Raw genomic sequence first — 21,250 nt, forward strand, 5'->3', positions numbered from 1 at the left:
GCTAATTAGGGGCCCTATATACGATTATCGTAGCCAGCTTAACCTACGGTTAGAACCTCCTTTTTATACCTACGTAGATATTTATATAGTTTAATTAATCTCTTCGTTAACTATAGTTCGAACTAACTACCCTATTATAGGGATACTAATACTAATTAATAATTAAATTCTACTATTATAGATCGGTAAGGTATTTTATTATATAAAAGAGATAACTTTTTAATACCGTACGGGATAGGAGATTCGTACTAATTAACCTTATAAAAGTAAATAAAAAAGGGGGCGATTTTTAAATACCGTACGGAATTAAGTAATCGTAGCCCTTTATTACTTACGAGAGGTCGACGTTTATTATATTAAACTACGTTAATTAACGGAACCGCTTAAGTAACTAGCCTTTTACCGTTACCCTAAGTAGCTTTTTTATTAAACAATTTTTTTATAGCCGGCCCGCGATTAGAAATTAACTAGTTAAATTAATAAAAGTACGATATAAAAAAGCACCGCGTAATTAAAAAAGGGGATCTTTAAATATAAATATTCTTACTTAGTAATAAAAGTAATTTTATAAAAGTTATTAAGCTAAGAGATCTATAGTATATAAGAAAGTCTATTATTACGAGGACCTTATAAATATAACCTTAAGCCCGCGATTTAGATAACTTCCTCATAGCTCCCTTAACTACCCCCCGGGTATTACTTAAGAATATAATATAAAGGACGGTTTAACGAGGGAGGAGGGGATTTAGAGGTCTTAATAGTATCGAGCTAAGAGTATTACGGATCTCGGAGATTAACTTAAGAAAAAGGCAGTTACCCTAAAATAGTCCTATAACCTCTTACTAAAGTTATTATTAGCTTAAAAAAAGGCTAAAAAAGACGAGGATCTAAGGGGAAAAGAAAAGAATTTTCTAAAGGGCTACTAAAGGGCTTCTTTTTTATATTAGCTCCCGGCGCGAGATTACTAATTTTAAGAAATTAACTAAGGAAGCTATTTAGAAATTATAAAAAGTACGAGGCTTAAGAGGCTAGAAGTATACGGGATAGTAAAAATCGGAAACTAATAAAGATCCTAAGACTAATTATTATATCTTCTTACGGTAATATAAACGTTTACCGCTACTATTATTAAAAAGAACTACTAAAACCTACTTTTTTTTATTAAACAAAAAAGAGGATCTTAGTAAGTACGATAGCTAGCGATTTAAAAGGGTAGTAGTAATTATTAGAAATAATAAAAACGAGAGTAGTAGCGAGACGGTAAGAGGAAGTAGGAATTTCCTAGACCTTAATAAATTTATTAAGTAGTAAAAATACGGATTTATTATAACCCGCGCGCGGATTAGATATATCCTTATTAAAATTAAATACGCTAGCGACTATTAATATAGGTATAAGCTAGAGTACGACCCTTAGCGAGTTAGGGTAAGGAAGAAGAGGACGAAACCCGATCTTAAATAGAATCCTAATCCTTTATAAGTAGGTAAATATTAACCCGGATTATTAGGGAGTATAGATATATAGAATTGCGGATTAGCTTAATAATAAGTAAATTAATATAGTATTAATCTATTTAATTAAGGTTTATAAGAAAAAGGGGCTATAGGGGTAACCCCTATTTTACGAAATCGTAGACGACCTTAGCTATTAGCTAGACGAATAGTTCGCGAGCGTAAGCCTAGGAATTACGAAAGTAGTTAATAAATTCTTTTACGGGCGAGGGGTATTACTAGCGTAATTATAATCGCAAGAGCTATACGAAATACTAATAGCGATAATTATAGAGGAGGAATTCGTACTATAGAACTAGGTATAAGTCGATAGAGCGTATAATCGCTTTAACGAATTTAAAAAAAGGGTAAACGACTTAGATTTCCTCTCTATAATTACTAACGGAAATCTATTATTATAAAAGGATATACCGGGGCAAAATATAGTGCTAGAAGTACGATAATTAATAATTCTGCTTATTTCGATTTATAACTCGTTACTATTACTAACGTAAAATTCGGCGCCGATTAGCTAATAAGAAAGGAGGTAGACGACCTAAAGTTATTAATAGTACGTAGCGACGTAAGGATCGTATATAGATACCGAAAATCTAGTAGTAAATACGAGGTAATTTATAGACTTTAAAAAGATCTTTTTAAAAGAGAAATTATATTCTAAAGGGAAGTATAAGGTCTTATAAGAAACCCTAACGATATTTTACGATTATTACGAAAAAGTTAGAATTAGGGAATATTAGTATTATTTAGTAATTAATATTGTACTCGTAAGTAAAGCTTTTAATTATTATTACGAAGCGGTACGTAATCTCGATCGAAACGACTTTTTTAGTATAATTAACGTAATCCGAAGCCGCTTTAAGACTTATAATAGGAACCTAGAGCTCTTATCTAAGCTATGAGCGATTTTTTTCGTATCTATAGCTAGGATAATAGAGGGTAAATTGTGAGTAGAGATCCTTAAAGAGCTTATTAATTAAATTAATAAGCTAGCGAAAACCTAGCTAAATAAGGGGATAAACGAGCGGAAAGTTAGATATCTTTATATTATAATATAGCGTATATTAGAGATAAAAATTATTTTATATTAAGTACTTAAAGATTACGAGACGCTCTACTCGAGGCTAAGATCTAGTTTTAATATTAAAATAAGAATGCCGCGCTAAACCTATTTCTAAGTATACGACGGCCCTTATTAATAATATTAAGTCGATCGAACGTATAATAAGAAAGGAAAAGAGGCTAGATACGGTAATCGCTAATAAAGAGGCCTAGATTTATTAAATAGGTAGAGATTTAACTTATAGGTAGGGTAATAAAAAAAGTAATACTATATTTATAAAAAGGATAGATATTAGTTAAGTAACTACTCTAAAAAAGAGCGTACTAAATTATACGAATAGTATAGAAAGTTAAGGGTAGTAAATAGTAAAACTAGCCCTCGTCGGTTTAACTAATTCTTTATTATATATAAGGGTAGATCCGGGGGTACGGAACTTAGCGACGGTAGTTAAAGTAGCGGCCTAAAGTATATACCCCCTATAGGAAATTCGGAAAATAAGGAAGATCTTACCCCCTATACTAACGAATTAGATTATAACGAAATTAACGATATTAATTATTCTTTTTTTACCCCGTTAGCCTCCGGAGGATATACGAGGCTAAATAAATAGAGGGTAGTAAAAGCTCTTAATAAGTAGGCTTTTATTTATAAATAGTAAGGGAAGGTCCCTTAGATAACGGATACGGAGGCGGCCGAAAGGGCGAATTTAATAAAGCCAGAGCCTATTCTCTTAATAATTAAAGAGAAGACGTTATCTTTTTTAATATTTAAAAAAAAGGAATATAGTGCTAAGTAAATCTAGGGGTAGCTAGAGGGGTCTTTTTTATACTACCTAGATCCCTTAAATACTAAGCTCGTATAAGTATTCTACGTAAGCGAAAGGTACGGCCTAGACAATTTTTATAAGATTATCCTAGATACTAAGGTATTATAATAGTTAACTAGAAAAAAAGGGTAATTTTAAGCACTATAAAAGATTACGCTAATAATACTTAATATATTAACGGTAGGTATTATGAGGATTAGTTTCGGCTTAGGTAAGGAAATTATCGCCCTAAGTATAATAAAAGTAGAGACGTACTTCGGAACGATAACTTTCTATATTTTACTTATTAATACCCCATTTCTCTTATATCTAAAAGATATAGATCGACTAGGTATTATATTTAATAATATAAAAAATAGAATCTCTAGCGGTAAGTACTTCGAAGTAGTCGAACGATAATAGGGGTATATATTTATAAAGCTTATTAACGATACGAAGTTAATTAATTACTTAACGGAAAGTGAGCTTAGAAAACTATACTGGAGATTTAGGTACCTATCGGTTACGAGGCTATATAACTTCCTAAAGTAATTAAGTAATGATAATATCGAAATAGGGGCGCTAGAGTAGTTAACGAAAGTATGCTATTAATACTAAATAAATGCGTAGAGCTTACGTAAATTTAAGTTTAAATTGCGTAATAAGCTTAACTTTAACTAGGAAATCGTCGTTAATATCTTTTACTTAAATAGTCGGTTAGTACTATATATAATCGACGTAGCTATATCCTTTTAAGTAAGGTAATTCCTCCGGGATCTATAAGTAAAAATAGTATAGGTAGCCCTACGAAAAAGCTAGATCGATATATACTAGGGACCGCTAGACGGTATTAGAACCGACGCTAGTACTAGCTTTAAGTCGATAGAATTTAGGGATAATATAACGGCCTACGGTATATAGCTAAAAGTCGTACTCGTTAAAGCGTACTATAGTATTAAAAAGGTAGAAAGGGTATACTAATAATTAAAAAGGGCGTTTAGAATTATTAAAGAGGAAAATCCGGATTTTATTAACGACGAATGCCTCTAAATAGTACTTAAATATTATAACGATACTATAGGGCTTAACGGACTTATATTAACGCTATTAGTATTTAGAGTATATTTAAGAACGACCTTAGCCTCGCTACCGTTACTAAGTATAAGCTAACGAGCCTAAGTAATTAAAAAAGTAATACGGGTACTGCGCGAGGTAAGTATAAAAAAGTAAGTTAATAAGGTAATTATTATACGCAATAGGCCCGATATAGGGGATAATTTAGATATACTATTAAATTTAGATATATAAGTATAGCGCGAAATTACTTAATAGTAGGCTGGGCTATATAAGTTAATTTCTATTAACGAGCGCTTTTATATAGTTACGAGAGATCGCGACTAGCTACTCGAAATATTAATTATAGTAATTAGACCGTATTATATAGACCCTAACGAGGTGATTTTTAACTTATAAAAAAAAGAAGAGCTAGGGGAAACTATATAACCCGCGGTAGAGGTATAGGAAATTATTTTTAACGAAATTATCGTAGTAATATTAATAAATAACGAGGAAGAGGAAATTGCCAAAAGGGTACTAATATTACTAACGAGACGTTATAAAAGATTACGACGGTAAGCCCTAACACGGTAATTTATTATTAGCGACGAGGTAATTAATACTTTTTATATAGTAAAAAAGAAAGCCGATTTTAAGCTAGCGGTTAAACTACGTAAAGAAGGCATAATTATAATTACTAAAAAGCCGTATAAGGGATTAGATCTTATCGAAGTAGATACTCTTCGCGATCGAGGGGTCTATCGATTTATCCTATACAACTTAGAAAAATATATAAACCTCTATATATTTAAATTACGAATAGTTCGTAAGATTAAAGGGAAAGGAATACCCTAGCTATATAAGAAGTTTAGATATATAATTTAGGGGTTTAGCGACGTTAAAAAGGCGACGCTACTTATATAATCGCTTACTATATAGCGCTATAGCTAACGATTAATAATAGTACTAATAGTATTATTACGGAAGAAGGGATACGAAATTTAGAGCCGTAATATTACTTAGGCCTATACCTAATTAGCTATAGGGCTTATAAGGAAAATCCTAGCCTATTTACTAAAGGAAATGGTTAGTAAGTACTTAGAAAGTACGATTATTAAAGTGCTTAAGCTATTATATAGGCTCGTAAAATCGGGTACTTATTAATAGGCTACTTATTACGATTTTTATATTAATTAACTATTAATAGTTACCTCTATATACGACCGGTGCTTACTAGTTACGGAGTACGAAGGCGATTAATATAGGATCGTCGGAATATAAACTAATAATATATTAAGCTTATTTAATATTAACTTTATAAAAAAGGAGGATAAGGAGCTTTAAAAAGCGGGCTTCGTAACGAAGCTAAAAGAGGTCCTTATAATAAATACCCCCCTAGTATTTAACGGTAGGATTCTTATAATTAAAAGGGAAACCGTTGTTTTTTAATAAAAGGGGTAGGGCGAGAAGATTAACTTTATTAATCCGAACGTAACTAACGTTAAGAAGCGGTATAAGGCTAAGCTCGTACGAGGGGTATATATTATAAATATTTATTAGCTTAAAATAACTTTTAATTACGCTAAGGTAGCGCAGGCTATAGATTTAACTAAACGAGACGTCGAGGTACTTAATAAGCGGCTTAAGTAGTAATAGACGAATCTTAATCGAGGTCTCGTTTACTACTTAATCGACCTTATAATTAATAAGCTCTATATCTTTGTTAATAAGTTATTTGCGAATAATAACGACCTTACTTCGTAATTAGGGTATATTATTATCCTAGTTAATAAGAGTATAGGCGAGAGCGAATTTATTATATATAGTAATATAATTTATTATTTATTAATTAAAAGTAAGTGGGTAATAAGAAGTGTGTTAGTATCGGAGGTCTATAGTATAGTTAACGGCGTTAACCTCTTTTATACGATTTTAACGATGCTAAGGAAGATTACTAATCGAATTAGCTTTCTATTTATTTTAATAGTTATTTATACCGATTCTTACTCGCTATATTAATACCTCGTTAAATTAGGAACGACGAAGGAAAAGAGGCTTATAATTAATATTATAGCCCTTAGGTAATCGTACGAAAGGCGCGAGATACTCGAGATCCGTTAGATTAATAATAAAAATAACTTTATAAACGCTTTTACGAAAGTAGTACTAAATAAGGGATTAGAGTAATTCATAAGTAATAGAAAAGTTATTATACGAATAAAGGGATAGGTTATATAAAAAGAGTAGAGAAAAGGGGGAAAAGGAGACGACTTAGTAAACGGGCCCGAGGTCGAATTATATTTCTAACTATAGCGGTTAAATTAATAAAAAAAAGAGAAAGTTAGTATTAAATTAGAAGTCTAATTCGACCGCGGCATCTAGCCGACTACGTAGGGGCTAATTAGGGGCCTTATATATAATTATCGTAACTAGCCTAACCTACGGTTAGAACCTCCTTTTTATACCTACGCAGATATTTATATAGTTTAATTAATCTCTTCGTTAACTACGGTTCGAACTAACTACCCTGTCATAGGGATACTAACAAAATCAGTATTTATAAAAAGCTCGGGCTTGTTAAGTGTGGTTCTGTCTTCTTCGCAAATGTTCTGTAGCTTAATACATTCTCTGTAAATAGGTAGTTGACACTTATTTTCAAGCTTAATAGTATATACATAAAGGGCAAGGGTGTATTTGATCAGTTGTAATACAGATAAGTATTATATCACTACTATTCATCCCGTCTGTAGGTGGCTCAGTATATAGCGATACTCTACTACATTGGCAGTCTGCCGTTATCCAAGGCCATAGGTTTCGTCAACTCCAGAGCCCGGGCTATGTAGCCAGGTCATTGTCGTGATTCTCCAGTTTCCAGACATACAAAGCTAGGTGAGTGTCCTATGACATGCATAACAGTGCGAAGAGAGATCGGTAAGATTGTCGTCTATGTATTCGTGCACTAGAGAAGTTCACCTCCGTGCTTCAAGTGTTCCTTCTCGTTGCTGTTGTACGTTTGCTGAGCTAACACGTTCCCTCCCAAAACTTCTGGGGCACAGATGACTTAACCAAGGGGGAGATGATGTGCCTCGCGACTGAACACAGTCGCGTCGGCGGAATATCATGATCCGATGCCCAAGAGGTTTCAGTCTCGGCACAGTGTTCATCCAGCAGCTAGGGAGGAGGGATGTGGCAACGGGTGCCTCGAAGCACCCTGGTGGGACGGCTAGGAAGCAATGGTATGCTTAGGTAGCATGGAATAGGCATCTAGTCGCTCTGAAGTTTTTATCAGTACAATAACTCGATAGCGAACGGCGAGTTTTGGATTTCCACGCCACTTTAAACTTGGACGTCACAGGAAGAAATACGAGTTGCTGGTCTAGAATCCTACTTACTCAATCCTCAATAATCATCAACTAATGTCTCCAATCCGCCTCTATCCAAACACCGAACTTTACGAAACGAAGCGAGTGACCTCTGGCGGCGAGAAGCCTACCCCATGTCCCTCTTTCAAGAACCCATCATTGGCCGAACAGCCTGCCTATCTTCGGCATCACATTAGGATGACTCAGTTTGCAAGCCAATTTGGGTACCTGGAGCCGGGTAGTTAACACCAATCAACTCCAACGAGCCAAAGAGGAACTGCGCGTCTGCTACAGGATCTGCAGGAACAACTCGATCACTTGGAGGGGGAACTTCAGATGGCGTCAAAGGTGGGGGGAGAACTAAGCATGCCCGTCCATCGATGGACTGCATATAGTGAGCATTGATCCCAGGAGTTTGCCAGAACACCATGTTCGGATCATATTTCGACTTGATCATTGACAGCCTGGCGTAGTTGGCACCCCAAAAGGATTGGGTCCAATTCTTCTTCGCGACGCTTGCCTGCACAAGGAAAGTCAGTTATAGTTACTTCGTTGTCAGAATTGGCATACCTCGTTGATGTAGGCACCCATGTCTGGAGCAAGGGTTCGCAGTCCGCTGGCGCTTGGTCCATCAACGAGGTGAACCACCGCTCTCCTCCACCCCGGATTCGCCGAGGTATCTTCGCCAGAGCCTTGCGATGAACCCGGTGCAGTCATGAGTACTCCATAAGTCCCAAGGCCCCCCTTCAACGCGTTTATAATGCTTGGATTTCGAAGATGCTCAGGGGCTAAGAGGCGGCTGTCGTATGGGTATATTCCGTGATTTCTTGGCTGGGGTTTCGGACCCGTTTCGAGAACGAGAGGTCCGTATGTCGTATCGAAGAAGTTCCTATAGTTGTCGAAGTTGTAAGGCTTAGTTTGAAATGGCGTCATGTCGGGATATGATTGCATTTTGGAAAGGATTGGTCCCCAGACGGCATTAGCGTTGGCGATTCCGGAGGCATTCCCGGTATGGACGGCGTAGCACCTGACGGAGCTAACATCGACGTAAATAAAAGCGCTGATGCCCTTTTCTTGTAGTCTGGGCAACTCTCCGAATAGATATTGCATGGCGTCGCTGACTGGTGTACTTCCGGTCTCCGAGTCGAACACATCCAAACCTGTGATCGTCGAGTTGATGTACCAATTGTACCCAGTCATGGGAATATCAGCGTGTGCCTTCCAGGTGGCTTCGACAACTACACCAAAGGTCCCTCCGCCACCTCCTCGAATGGCCCAGAAAAGGTCTTGATTACACACTCTGTTTGCGATCCTGAGCTCCCCATCTGGAGTCACAATCTTTGCTTCAAGCCACTGGTCAACCCCGAGACCATACTGCGCAGTTAATGGGCCGTAGCCGCCGTTCTGTCCCCATCCCCCGGAAACAGCCACCCCAGCTGCAATTGCCTTAGTTCTCAAGAAAACATTGTCCACGGGAAACTTTCTTACCGGCTGCACCACTGACTGTGAAGAGTCCTGAGGGAGACACTGCGTAGTTGAGAGCCAGTCCGGCAACACCAGGCTGAAATGTGACAGCAGCTTGCACGCCCTGCTGGGGATTGATCACATTCGGCGCGTCGATAGAGTACTCAGGACTGGCAGCACCATCCATAGTTGGAGTAAAAGAGTCGAGAACGTTGACCTTGTTCATGAGGGATAAGTCAATAATAAGGCCAGATCCAGCATCGCTCCGGCCTAACTGATCGTGACCGGTGGTGATGACCGAAAGGCGAATGTTATGCTTCGAAGCGAATCGTACTGCTGCCTGGACAATAGATGCGTTCTCAGCTCGCACACGGTAATCAGGAAGCCTTCCATGGGCGTCACTACCATTCTGCTGGATGACGCCTGGAATGGCGGCTTCCCAAACCTCGGGAGCAGGCCAGTCGTGATCTGTACTCAGCTTTCGGCATCCTATTGGGGCTACAGTCGAGGAGATAGCACCAAAAACAAGTACCGATAGGTAAGTAACGAAGCAAGGAAGAAGTTTTGCCTTCATGATGAGGGAAATCCAAATGAGACTCAAATGTCGATAAGTGATAATGAATGCTAAAAGCGGGAAATCAACGTTCCTTATCTACTCAACTGTAGAGACAATCCCGAAGTTACCGGCAAAGCCTCGAAACATCTAACGCAGTATTTACAACACTTTGAACTTTGCCAAGGAATTCCATGGCTATGTCTCCCATGAATTATATCGATTGGGATTCTCGACACATTAGCAGCGTGCATCGCTGAACAGGGTTCTACCTCTACACTCGGCTTGTATGTACAAAATAGCGAGCCCTAGGACTAGAACGCCAGTTAGATCCACATTAGCAAAGACATATCTGGGTATCATACGGGTAGCTTGGCTATGAAAGCGTTGGTACAAAATTTATGTATATATTGTTAGGCTTCCGAACAGTTTTCCGCGCGCTATAGACGCCGCGCGCGGTGTCTCAACTCCGGACAATACTATGGTCTAACTCCCAACCCTAGACCGTTTGAATAATACCCATGCAAGTCCCTTGTCTTGTAGGACATCAGCCACTTGAACCCACTTCGCTAAACTATACCTCGTATTTCGTGTTCGCTATCCCGTATCGTATTCGCTTTCGCCATACAGGCGATTCGAAATAGATCCCTGGCAATTATTCCTTGCGTCGGCTGGCAGGTTAAAATCCACGTCAGCCGACGATTAGCGATCTAGGCGCTACTCTTGTCGCTCCAACTCCAAAGTAGGTAAGAACTGGAAAGTAATTACTACGAGTCGATGGATGCTAACAGCATGTTACGACCGAACATGCATAGCCAAGGCCGGGGATGCCCCACAGGCTTGCGGCGGCTACAGTGCGGACTCGCAACATTACCAACTTCTTCTCATCCAGCAATTCCGTTCCAAACACGGCATCTCACTCTCTCACCGGGCCCTATCCCAAAATGGAAGGTAAACATGAACGGCGCGAAGCCATGTCGGGCGTCTTTACCGCGAGAGTTGCATCTTCAGATCTTAAAGCATGTCGCAATGCCCACGGCTCACCGATCACGCCCAGTCGCGGCATAGCAGGCTACGCCAGCGTATCCAAAGATTGGCAAGATTACTTCGAGAGTCTAATATACAAGAACTTCATTCTGCGGCTCCAAGACCTCATTCCATTCAGGGAGCACATGTAAAGCCCCAGGAGGCGCGGCTATGTCCGGCACATCTGGCTTCGCCTTGAGGAGCCTCAGCCCGAAGAGGATGGCCCGGCTTTACCGTGGAATCAATCACGGAGCCCATTTGCTACAGCTGCGCTGTATCTATGGAATACTCTGGCGTCATGGGAAGTTGACCAGGCCGGAGAAGGATTAACGCTCTAGATAAGCTCCCATACACTGGCGAGGCTCATCAGATATAACAATAATACGCCAAAGGACGACGTCGATCACTATTCGAGTATCTTGAGACCGGGTCTCTTGCGTCGCATGATGAGGCCGAACCCTTCAGTCACACGAGCCTACTCTGGATTGCCCACATGGGTCAAGGTCAAAGTATCTCGATGCATTCCAGAGCTACCAAGGCCCTTTAGTCGTACGATGTCAAGCTTAGCCGTGTACGGTTATCGTTCGTGCAAGTCGTTACCAAGTTTCTTCTGCGGAGGGCAAATAAACGCAACCAGTGACCGGATTCTTTGGATCAAATCATCAAGAGTCTTCCTCGCTCAATGGAAATTCATTTTGAGAGGTGGCGGCTTTGCAGCGTAGGAGCGGAGAGACGCTGGCTTAAGGTAGGAGGTCTTCTCTACAATGCCATCTCTGCCACTCTCTTCTTCTGTTCTCATAGGATGAATAATGGCTCATGATTACATCTAGGTCTCAGTGACATGTGCCGGCACGGCCTTCCACCTTCGCTGAAGAAGTTTGCAATCTTGCACGGAGGGTCCAGCACCCCCTACTTTGCGCGTGTCTTCTATAGAGGAGTTGAAGTAGAAGAACTAGTAAGCTCCATGGTGCAAGGTTGTCTTCTTGTGGAACACTTGGCGCTCTGCTTTATCATTGATGCCGATGATTTCCTGAATAACGCACCTAATTTGCCGAAACCGAAGACGCTCACTCTAAATGCCGACATGTTTCTTGGAGAGAGCGGCGACATCGATGAAGCCATTGAGAGGCGAACAAAGATCAAGACGCTGCTTTTTTCTTTGGCTGCGTTGGCGGCTTGCTGGATGCCGAAGCTTGAGCTCATGGAGATTTGGAATGGTCGGGACAGGCAGGTCAGTATTCCGCTGCAAGGTCGACAGTGGGCTTGCTGAGATTACTTGAAAGAGTACTTAGGACGATGTTGTCGTTCATGACGATATTATAAAAGCTTGGGAGGCTACGGCGAGGATGCATGCGAGGGATGACCTGCGAAAGTCGGTAATACGGCTACCGGATGGCCCGTACACGTATTATGGTTCTGTTGTGCCGCACTTGGATTCGAAGGAGCATTTTCTTCACGAGGTCTCTGCTGCTCAGATGCAGTATAATCTTTTAAAACCGAGCTCGAAATGAGGAATTCACACGCATAGCACAATCGACATTAGTGCAGATGACCGAGAATGCGCTAGGTATTGATGCCACAAATCATCGCAGCCAAATCAGTCTTTCAGAGTCGCTAGTAGCACGATCTCGCATTTGGAAAAATTGAAAGTCACTAACGATACAGTCAGCTCTGAGGTTAGGCTCATACCGTGACAAAAATAGTCGTTGCCGGGTCTTGACCGGCATTGCCCCACATTTTCGGCTCGGGGTCAGGCCGCGTCTCGCCGCTGAACGTTCCTTCGGCTTCGCGAGTCCCCGAACGAGGCACCCGGTCAAACCTAGAAGCTCTCGGACCCCATTGCAGCTTATCTCGGGGGGCACCCTATAGCTCCTGCATCGCTTTTACACCATACGCATTTCCATCGGTGCGGTGGCCTTTACACCTCACCATTACATAATCCACAGCGTCTGGCGTTGGCATGATTCAGCGGGTGAGGGTATCATCTTTGGAACACCTCTGAATACGGGGAGATAAGGACAAGGCCTGCTGGGTTTGGTACCCGATAGCGGACGAGTTGGACGCAAAATGTATTTCACATGTCGCGAATTGCATAAAGACATACTCCTCAGTGTAATCCCTGATCGTCCTATTGATCCCAGCCTTCCATTTTATTAGACCGCCTTACCTAAGGTAATATTACTCTCAAGGTCCTCTCGATACGCCAATAGTGAAGCGCTTTTCTACAGGCGCACAACTGTGCGCTTGCGCAATAGTGCGCGACGCCATTGTCTTCCATCAGTTCCATAACCCCCGACCAACCAATCACAAGGCGACTTTGCGTACAACTGTGCGTTTGCGCACTTCTCGACGATGCCGCGTCTGATCTTTTTGCATTTGGCCTCCAAGGAGACTCCATGTAAGTGATGGCATGCCTGGCTGTACGTGGGTCGATTGACTGCGTGATAAGGAACTAATGAACTGTTTCTAATCATTTTCAGAACGCTGACAATTTTATTATCCCTCTTTTCCACTTCATCTTTCTCAGTACACACTCAAAATTCCTCAGCGTAACTGGCCCTCTTATGGCTTACACAAATCTGCCACGCTCCATATCATGTTTTCTCAAATGTCCATTCCAGCTTTTGCTCTTATTCCACGGCCTCTTTCTAGTATGCTTTTATGAACTCTTTTCCATTGAACACTCATCCCAAAAGATATCTTTCCAGCAATGCCGAGACGATGCCATTTCCGTAAAGTATACCCGAACTCCTCATCGAACCTTGGCTGTGGCCGCTCATACCCACTATCAGGATCCATTCGCCCATCCCGATGTCAGTTCATCCACTGCTCGACCCCGGCTCGAAGCTCTCGTGCTTCTTCAAGATCACTCCATGTTGGAAGATCGTCATTCTCAGGAAACACCCTTTCCTCGTTCTCACGAGGTCTACCTCTACCCAGTAGCCAGCGGTACAGTCTAGGGCACAACTCTTCCCGAACTTCCTTGTACAAAAGAGCCATACCCGGCGTCACAAAGAAGCCAACCACCGTCAGGACTTCAGCCCGGGGCCAAACTATCTCAACGATCAGAATCATGGAATGAAGAGGCATGTAGGAACATAGCCATGGTAGTAGACATACCGTTCTGTCTTTGAGATACATCTGCGACCTCACTTCGGCGATCCAGAATCATGGATCTAGACAAAGGCAGGAATTGCTTAGGGATCGGTCAGTCAGACTCCTGTCGCCTCCAACGTACGGGGTAACCTTACCTGTACCAAGCAGGCTATAGCCATCGTCACCAAGATCACTCGGAGGAAGAATCTCATCAAGACCTGGGTGGCGGTGGTCGAAGAGAGGACGTCCAAGCAAAGCACCACACCAGCTTGGATAAAGTGGCTGACTTCTTTGGCGTTGCCACAAACGACAATCAGCCAAGTCACTAAGAGAGATTCTACCGAGCTCTGAGGTCGCAGGACCGAGTCGTCGATCCCGCCGTTACTCCGAATACGAAAATGGCGTTGGGTCTCAATTCCCGCCGCAGCGGAGATGATGATCATGGATACAATATGAAGCGTCAGGCCATCAGAGAAGATGTATACTGCCCCAGGCAAGACACCCGCAAGTGCGAGGCCCGTTCTCAAGCGAGTTCGACGGTTCATCGGCAGGTAAAGGGCACTGACTGCGATGCCGTATACGATGCCAAAGACGAGCTGAGCAACCGTGGATCCAGACATCGAGAAGTTGGTCGTGAAAATTCCCACAATGAGAATGATGAGTGAGTTGGCGGCGCGACCCCTCTGCTGGATTTCTTCGTCTTGTTGCGAAGATTCATCTTGCCCATAAGCACGACGGTATATGCGCTGGAAGCATCTTCTTACTTCTTTGAAGTATGCAGCGAAGTTGGCGCTGGCGTCTCTGAGGATGTCGATGAACATTGTGTTAAGTGATCCTCTTGATAAAGTTATTGGCGATCGAGTCGATGGAACTGATAGCTGTACGGTACTAGTGTATCACCATCAGCTTCGTCATTGCTATATCGTGCCGCCATCCTCATAGCTATGTCGAGATGCGCTACTGATGCATCTCTATCATCTAGCGATGGCCTTAAGTGTCTGGGATTTGCCCAACTCACATCCTGCATGGTGGCCTGGTGCGTTTGCGGGATCACACCTTTAGCCCGCTCTGTCGGCACCACTCGGTTGCCTCTTGCTTCGGTCCACTGCATTGAATTTTCATCAAGGAAGAGAAGAGAACGCAATATTCACCTAGAATCTTTGATTTTGGACAATCTGACGATTTTGCGTTCACGTCTGGAGATGTGTTCAGGTTTTGTCGTCCTGGCTGTTTTTCGTGATGAATGGAATATGGGGAGCGTGGAACACTGGACACGAAGAAGAGAGAACGACGAGGGAACATACACCAAGCTGTTGGAGATGGGACAGCCAAAGACACCCAGACTTCGAACCCAGCACACAGCACTTGAGTCCCGTCGAGGTCACCCCGCTGGGGCGTTCCGTTGCACTTCCCCCTTCTCTCTCGTTATTGCCCTCTTAGCACCATTGTGGACGGGCTGCCTACTAACTCACCGACAACTTCGCCCCTCTCTTAGGTTAGCGATTATGTCAATAGGTGTGTGACATAGGGAAGAAGCTTATAGAGGCTAACTACTATTAGGGTCTAAAAGATAAATTACTAAAATCTACCCTTCCCTCGAGGTATATTATTAGCGCTCTATATATACCTAAACTACTCCTTTATTACTTAGTCCCCTTTTTTATATTCCTTAAGCTATCCCTTAATTAACGAGGCTTAATTAATAAAGCTTAATAAAATACTCCTTCCCCTAGGCTTTATTTTAAAGCTTATTTATAGTTTATATACGTTATATTAATCTTTTATTTAAAAAGTCCTTAAATATATAATATAAGGGTAAATATAAATAGCGCTTATTAGCCCGAATATAAACCCCTTATTTTAAATAATAACTTTATAATTTTATACTTAGGTCGCTTTTATTTATAAGCCGTTTTTATAATTATTAATATTCAAATAGTCGTTACCCTATTTTTATTTATTAATATTAACCCCTTTTTAAGCTATTACGATTCTAAATTCTTTTTTTCTTTTTTATTTATAGTTATTTTTTTAATATATAGTTTTTTGTTTTTATTAGCGTTTATACTACTCTTTTATTATATAAATATTATAGTTAATAAATATTTTTTAAATCCTTATTTTTATATACTTCTTATACTTAAGTAAATCTCTTATAGAGTCGTTCCGTATTTATTATTAACTCGTTTTAATATAAATATAGTTCCTAATTACGGAGTTATTATTATTAATAATAGAACGGTCGTTAGTATTATAGGTACGCTTAGTAATAATAGTAGTAGTAGTTTACTTAAAAAGCTTAATATCCCCTTTATTTACCTTAATTTTATATATATATTATTATTTATATATTACTTATATTAACTATTATAAACTCTTATTAAAAAGAAGAAAAAGGTAAACGCTAAGTAAATCGGGGTTAGCTAGGTACGCCCGCTTAAATAATATTTTAATTAGTATATAATCGCCCCGCTTGCGCTTTATATTCGTAGCTAATTATTTATAAATTTATTAATAATAAAAAGATTATTTTTTTCGTAACGACCCCTAGGATAATAGCTAGGGCGGCCTTTTTATATATAAAAGTAGTTCTTTTATAAATAAAAGCAGTCCTCCCGTACGTTATAAAAATTAAAAAAACGGTTTATAATTAGTGCGTTTATACTACTTAGTTATAACTATATAACCCCCTTTTTTTTGTTATTAATAACTAGTTTATTATATTATTAAGCTTATTAAGAACTAAGGTATGCTATTTAATTAAAACTCGTTATTTATATATACTAATTAACGCTATATTTTTAATATATTTAGTTAGCTCCTACGTATTTTCGTCGCTACTATATCCCTTTTACTAAATTAAGTATTATTACCTCCTCTTTAGCCCTCTATATTATATAATATTTTCTATTTTATAAAATAGCTCCCTATTTATATCCCTAATAAGTAAGGGTTTTTAAGGGGCTTTTTCGTAATATTAATATAGCTTAAATAAGGATATATAAAATATATTTTATATTACGTTAGTATATTTAGTTAGTAAGCGACCCTTACTATTTTAATTATTAATTTAATTTCGAATAGGCCTAAATACTTATTAGCTAACTTCTAGCTAAGACGCTACTTACTAATATTCTTTTTTAATAATAATACTTAATTACTTATTTTATATAATATATTTATCTTAGCTTTATTAACTTATTACTTATATATTTCGCGTACTTTTTATATAAGGGGTTATAAAGCTTTTTAATTAGTTTATAATCGGGCCGCACGCTCCTTAATTAAAATATTTTATATACTATCTTAAGCCCCTATTAAGATTAATATAGGGTATATAAATAAGAACCTAAGTAGGGCCTTAATAAGCGCTTTATAAATTACTAAGTACTAAGCGTTATTATATATAAACTTAACTAAGTAAAGACGCTATATTTAATTTAATTAATCCTAAGTATAAAAATAATAAAAGTACTATTTTAAATATTAGTTCTATCGTTCTATTTAACCGTCCGTTTATAAATAAAATATAGTACTAAAATACTTTTTATTATTAAGAAGTAATAAAAATAAGTCTAAAACTTATTTATAAATAACGACCCCCTATTAAAAACGATCCCTTTAAGTATTCTAAACTTAGTAAAGATTTTTATAAATAAAAGGTTTATAAATCCCTAAGTTATAAAAGTCGTCTTCGTAATAATATAAACGCTATATTTTATAAATCGGTTTATTATAATAAATATTATATTATAAGGGCGCTTTTTAATTAGCGTAGTTAATATAAATAAGCCTATAATAAAGTTTAGTAATATTTTTTATTATAACTTGACTAAAATAAATAAGGGGTATAATAAGTTATATAGCTTATAATAACGAGGCTTTATTTATTAGTATATTATATAAGTATTAATATAACTTTTTATATCCTTATTTACTCTATTTTAATAATAATAGCGTTTTAATAATATTATTATTCGCTTTATATTATAATATCTTACTATAAATATATTACAATATATTTTAATAACCTCTTTTTTTAATCCCTTATATAATAATATATAAACGCAGCTACTATAATATAATACCCCTTTTAAGTTATATACTTAGTTTTATTATTCTTTCTTTTTAACTAAATAAGGCCGTTAGTTCTTTTTAGTTTATTACTTATTTTTTATAAAAGCGTCCTTTTATTAAATAGCCCGTAGTTAACTTATTATTAATAACCCCTCCTTACTAATTACTATTTTAAATATTCTTATTATATTAAAATTTTATAAAACGAGTAGTTCGTAATTTATAGTTTTAATAATAAGGTTAAGTAGTTTTTTAAGTATTATATTATAACTTTAATACCCTAAGCTTATAACCTTATTATATTTCTTAAAGTACTTTTTAAAGTTCTTTTAAACCGGAGCTCTTAACCTCTTTTACTTATTTCTTTATATTATTATTAGTTCTATTTTTAAAATACTTATTATCCCTTTTACTTAAGAACCGCTCTCGTAGCTCGTCCTTATATACTTTATTATTATAATTTTAAAAAGCTTTTATATATTTTTAACGTTATAAAGGTCTTTTCTTATTTTTAATAATAGCTCTTTTATTTTATTATTATTATTATTTTTATTATAATTAGGTTTTTATAATAGTCTATTTACTAAGTTTTTTATACCCGGCTTAAACCTAATTTTAATATTAAATATTACGAGTTTATTTAGTTAGTATAGCTGTTTTTTATTTAGTTTTTTTTTTATATTTAAGAACTATAAGTTAAAATAATTTATAAATACTACGACCTAATCTTAGTTATAAGTAAAGTAGTATTATTAGTTTTTTAGTACGTTTATAATAGCTAATAACTCTATATTCTTTATATTATAGCAGCTCTTTATATCCGTTAATTTCTTTAACTTATAAATAATTAAGTACTAATTACTTTTAAATAATTACGTAATTACTAAATTAATAGCTCGAGCTAAAGCGTTTATTTATAATTATATAAATAAAGTAAGGTTAAAATATCGTAATATTAGTGCGTTAGTAAATACTATTAGTAGCCTCTTAAATAACTCTATAGCGGGTATTAATAACTTTAACTATCCCGGTTTTACCTTTTTTAATAAGTTTATTAAAAGTACCGTTATTTTAGCGTAGTTATTAATAAATCTATAATAAAACCCCGTAAATTTAAAGAACGTTTATATATTTTTAACGCTTTTTAAAAATAGCTAATTTATTATAATTTTAATACGCGCGGGTTTTATTTTTATACTTTTATTAAATATAATATACTTTAAAAAATCCTATACATAATATATAAAACTCGTATTTATTATTATTTAGATATAAGTTTTATTATTATAATTTTTATAATACGCTACGTACGTACTTTTTATATACTACGTAGTTATTATTATATATTAGGATATTATTTAGGTATACGATATAAACAGTATTAACTAGGCCGCTTAGAACGTTATTAATATATACTTAAAAAGTTATAAATACGTTAATTAGCTTAAAAGGTATAACTAAGTACTTAAACTACTTATATTTAGTATAAAAAGCCGTTTTCTACTTATTACCCTCGGTTATATATATATAATAATACGCATTTTTAAGGTCTAGCTTTATAAAAATAGAGGTATTAAATAGTTTATTTAGTATCTCTCTAATTAGTAATAGTAGCGTTCTATTTTTTTATATAATTTTATTAATCGCTTTATAATCGACGCAAAGTTATAGCTCTTTTCTTTTTTTAAATATAAAAAGGATAGGTACTCTTACTAAGCTTATAAAAAGGTATATTTAGCCCCTAGCCTCTACTTTTATTAAATAGTTACGTAAGATTTTAAGTTTATAATTTAATAGTAAGTAAATAGGTCCTTAAAGAATAAGCGCCGCGTTATTTAACTTAATATAATAATTATATAGTACTTTATTTAGTAGCGAGATAGCTTTCTTTTTTAAAAATAAGTTATTAAAATCTTAATAACGTAGTTTTTAGTCCTTAGCTATACTCGTTAGTACTACGTTATTATTTATAGCTAAGTTAATTATAATATATATAAGTATTATTAAAACTAAGTCGTTTAGTAGCCCCTTTTTTAGGGCGCTTAAGTAAATATATTATTTATAAATTAAATATTACTACTTTTTTTATTTTTAATTAATTAGTAAGTCGATATTTTCTAACTAAAGGAAACTAAGGATAAGTATAAGCGCCGTAATATTAGTTATTATAAAGCGATATAGCTATGTCTCCGTTACGTAGTTATTATTAATAATTTAAAGCTATAAGTAGTAGTTTTTTAGCGTCTCTATTTATTTACCCTTTATATTTACTAATTATAGTAATAAATAAATTCGTAAATTAGTATTAAAATTATTAAATAGCCCGATACTAACTACGTTCCTTTTTATTCTTAAATCGATAAGGGCGCTTAGCTTTTTTTATACGTAGTTTAAATATATATAAGTTAGGATATTTAAGCGCTGCCCTTATTAATTACTAGCTACTTTTTTTATTAAAATAGTATTTAAGCTTATTATTAGTCTGCGCTACTTAATTAGAATAAGGTTTAATTAATAATTAGCGGCCTTATACCCCTTTTAATTATATTTATAGTATATAACGCTCGGGTAATTATTAATAAGGTACTTAGTTTTATTATAATTATAATATTATTAATATTACTCCCGCAGTTATAAATAATCCTTTATAATATAACTAGTCTTTTTATAATTATAATATATAATATCCTTATTAAGTAAGTTATAGCGTATTTTTTATATATTTAACTTATTAATACTTTAGTATTTTCTTATTAACTCGTTTAAGTTTAAATTAAAATATTACTCAGAAGACGTTCGTAAGCTCCTTATTAATAGCAAGGATTATTTAATACGTTTTATTAGTAATACTAACTATAAATAAGTTTATAAAAGTTCTATTTATAATACTATTACGAAGTATAGTTCGGGCCGTAGCTTATTTATTAATATAGAGATCTTTTATTTTTTTATTAAAATATATTTTAGTTTTATTTCGAGCTTATTAATATAATTAACGAACTCGTTAACTTTTTATTTTTAGTTTTATAAGGTACTATTTAGTTATATATTTATTACTATTCTTTAATTAATAAGATTAAATAGGGTATTTTATAAAAAGGTCTCTAGTTCTTTTTATATAACTTAGTTTATTATAAACCCGGGGGTCTTTTAGTAATTGAAAATATAATATATTTAAAAGGTCTTTATATTACTATTTAAGTAGCTAACTATATATACTACTTTATTATAATTTATTCT

The 21,250-nt window shown here is 36.1% G+C and overlaps 5 protein-coding genes across 5 annotated transcripts; 3 read left to right on the top strand and 2 right to left on the bottom strand.

Annotated features, from left to right (window-relative positions):
- Nucleotides 1-3,586: 3,586 nt before the first annotated feature.
- Nucleotides 3,587-3,796, top strand: CLUP02_12686 (uncharacterized protein; the record flags this gene model as incomplete). The annotated part of the gene is made up of 1 exon (XM_049291649.1): nucleotides 3,587-3,796. One exon carries the CDS (start codon nucleotides 3,587-3,589, stop codon nucleotides 3,794-3,796), a length of 210 nt encoding a protein of 69 aa, XP_049148795.1.
- A 4,191-nt stretch (nucleotides 3,797-7,987) lies between these two features.
- On the bottom strand, nucleotides 7,988-9,832 carry CLUP02_12687 (isoamyl alcohol oxidase; the record flags this gene model as incomplete). Its single annotated transcript, XM_049291650.1, has 3 exons — nucleotides 7,988-8,314; nucleotides 8,365-9,230; nucleotides 9,283-9,832. The coding sequence occupies 3 exons, from the start codon at nucleotides 9,830-9,832 to the stop codon at nucleotides 7,988-7,990; spliced, it is 1,743 nt and encodes a 580-aa protein (XP_049148796.1).
- A 173-nt stretch (nucleotides 9,833-10,005) lies between these two features.
- Nucleotides 10,006-12,380, top strand: CLUP02_12688 (uncharacterized protein; the record flags this gene model as incomplete). Its single annotated transcript, XM_049291651.1, has 8 exons — nucleotides 10,006-10,059; nucleotides 10,142-10,201; nucleotides 10,627-10,924; nucleotides 10,977-11,142; nucleotides 11,208-11,555; nucleotides 11,675-12,087; nucleotides 12,164-12,297; nucleotides 12,366-12,380. The coding sequence occupies 8 exons, from the start codon at nucleotides 10,006-10,008 to the stop codon at nucleotides 12,378-12,380; spliced, it is 1,488 nt and encodes a 495-aa protein (XP_049148797.1).
- Nucleotides 12,381-13,651: 1,271 nt separating this feature from the next.
- On the bottom strand, nucleotides 13,652-14,754 carry CLUP02_12689 (uncharacterized protein; the record flags this gene model as incomplete). The annotated part of the gene is made up of 3 exons (XM_049291652.1): nucleotides 13,652-13,890; nucleotides 13,958-14,033; nucleotides 14,089-14,754. The coding sequence occupies 3 exons, from the start codon at nucleotides 14,752-14,754 to the stop codon at nucleotides 13,652-13,654; spliced, it is 981 nt and encodes a 326-aa protein (XP_049148798.1).
- A 123-nt stretch (nucleotides 14,755-14,877) lies between these two features.
- On the top strand, nucleotides 14,878-15,456 carry CLUP02_12690 (uncharacterized protein; the record flags this gene model as incomplete). The annotated part of the gene is made up of 1 exon (XM_049291653.1): nucleotides 14,878-15,456. The coding sequence occupies one exon, from the start codon at nucleotides 14,878-14,880 to the stop codon at nucleotides 15,454-15,456; it is 579 nt and encodes a 192-aa protein (XP_049148799.1).
- Nucleotides 15,457-21,250: the final 5,794 nt, after the last annotated feature.

This window comes from Colletotrichum lupini, chromosome 6 (genome assembly GCF_023278565.1).
Source record: "Colletotrichum lupini chromosome 6, complete sequence".
Lineage (NCBI taxonomy): Eukaryota > Fungi > Ascomycota > Sordariomycetes > Glomerellales > Glomerellaceae > Colletotrichum > Colletotrichum lupini.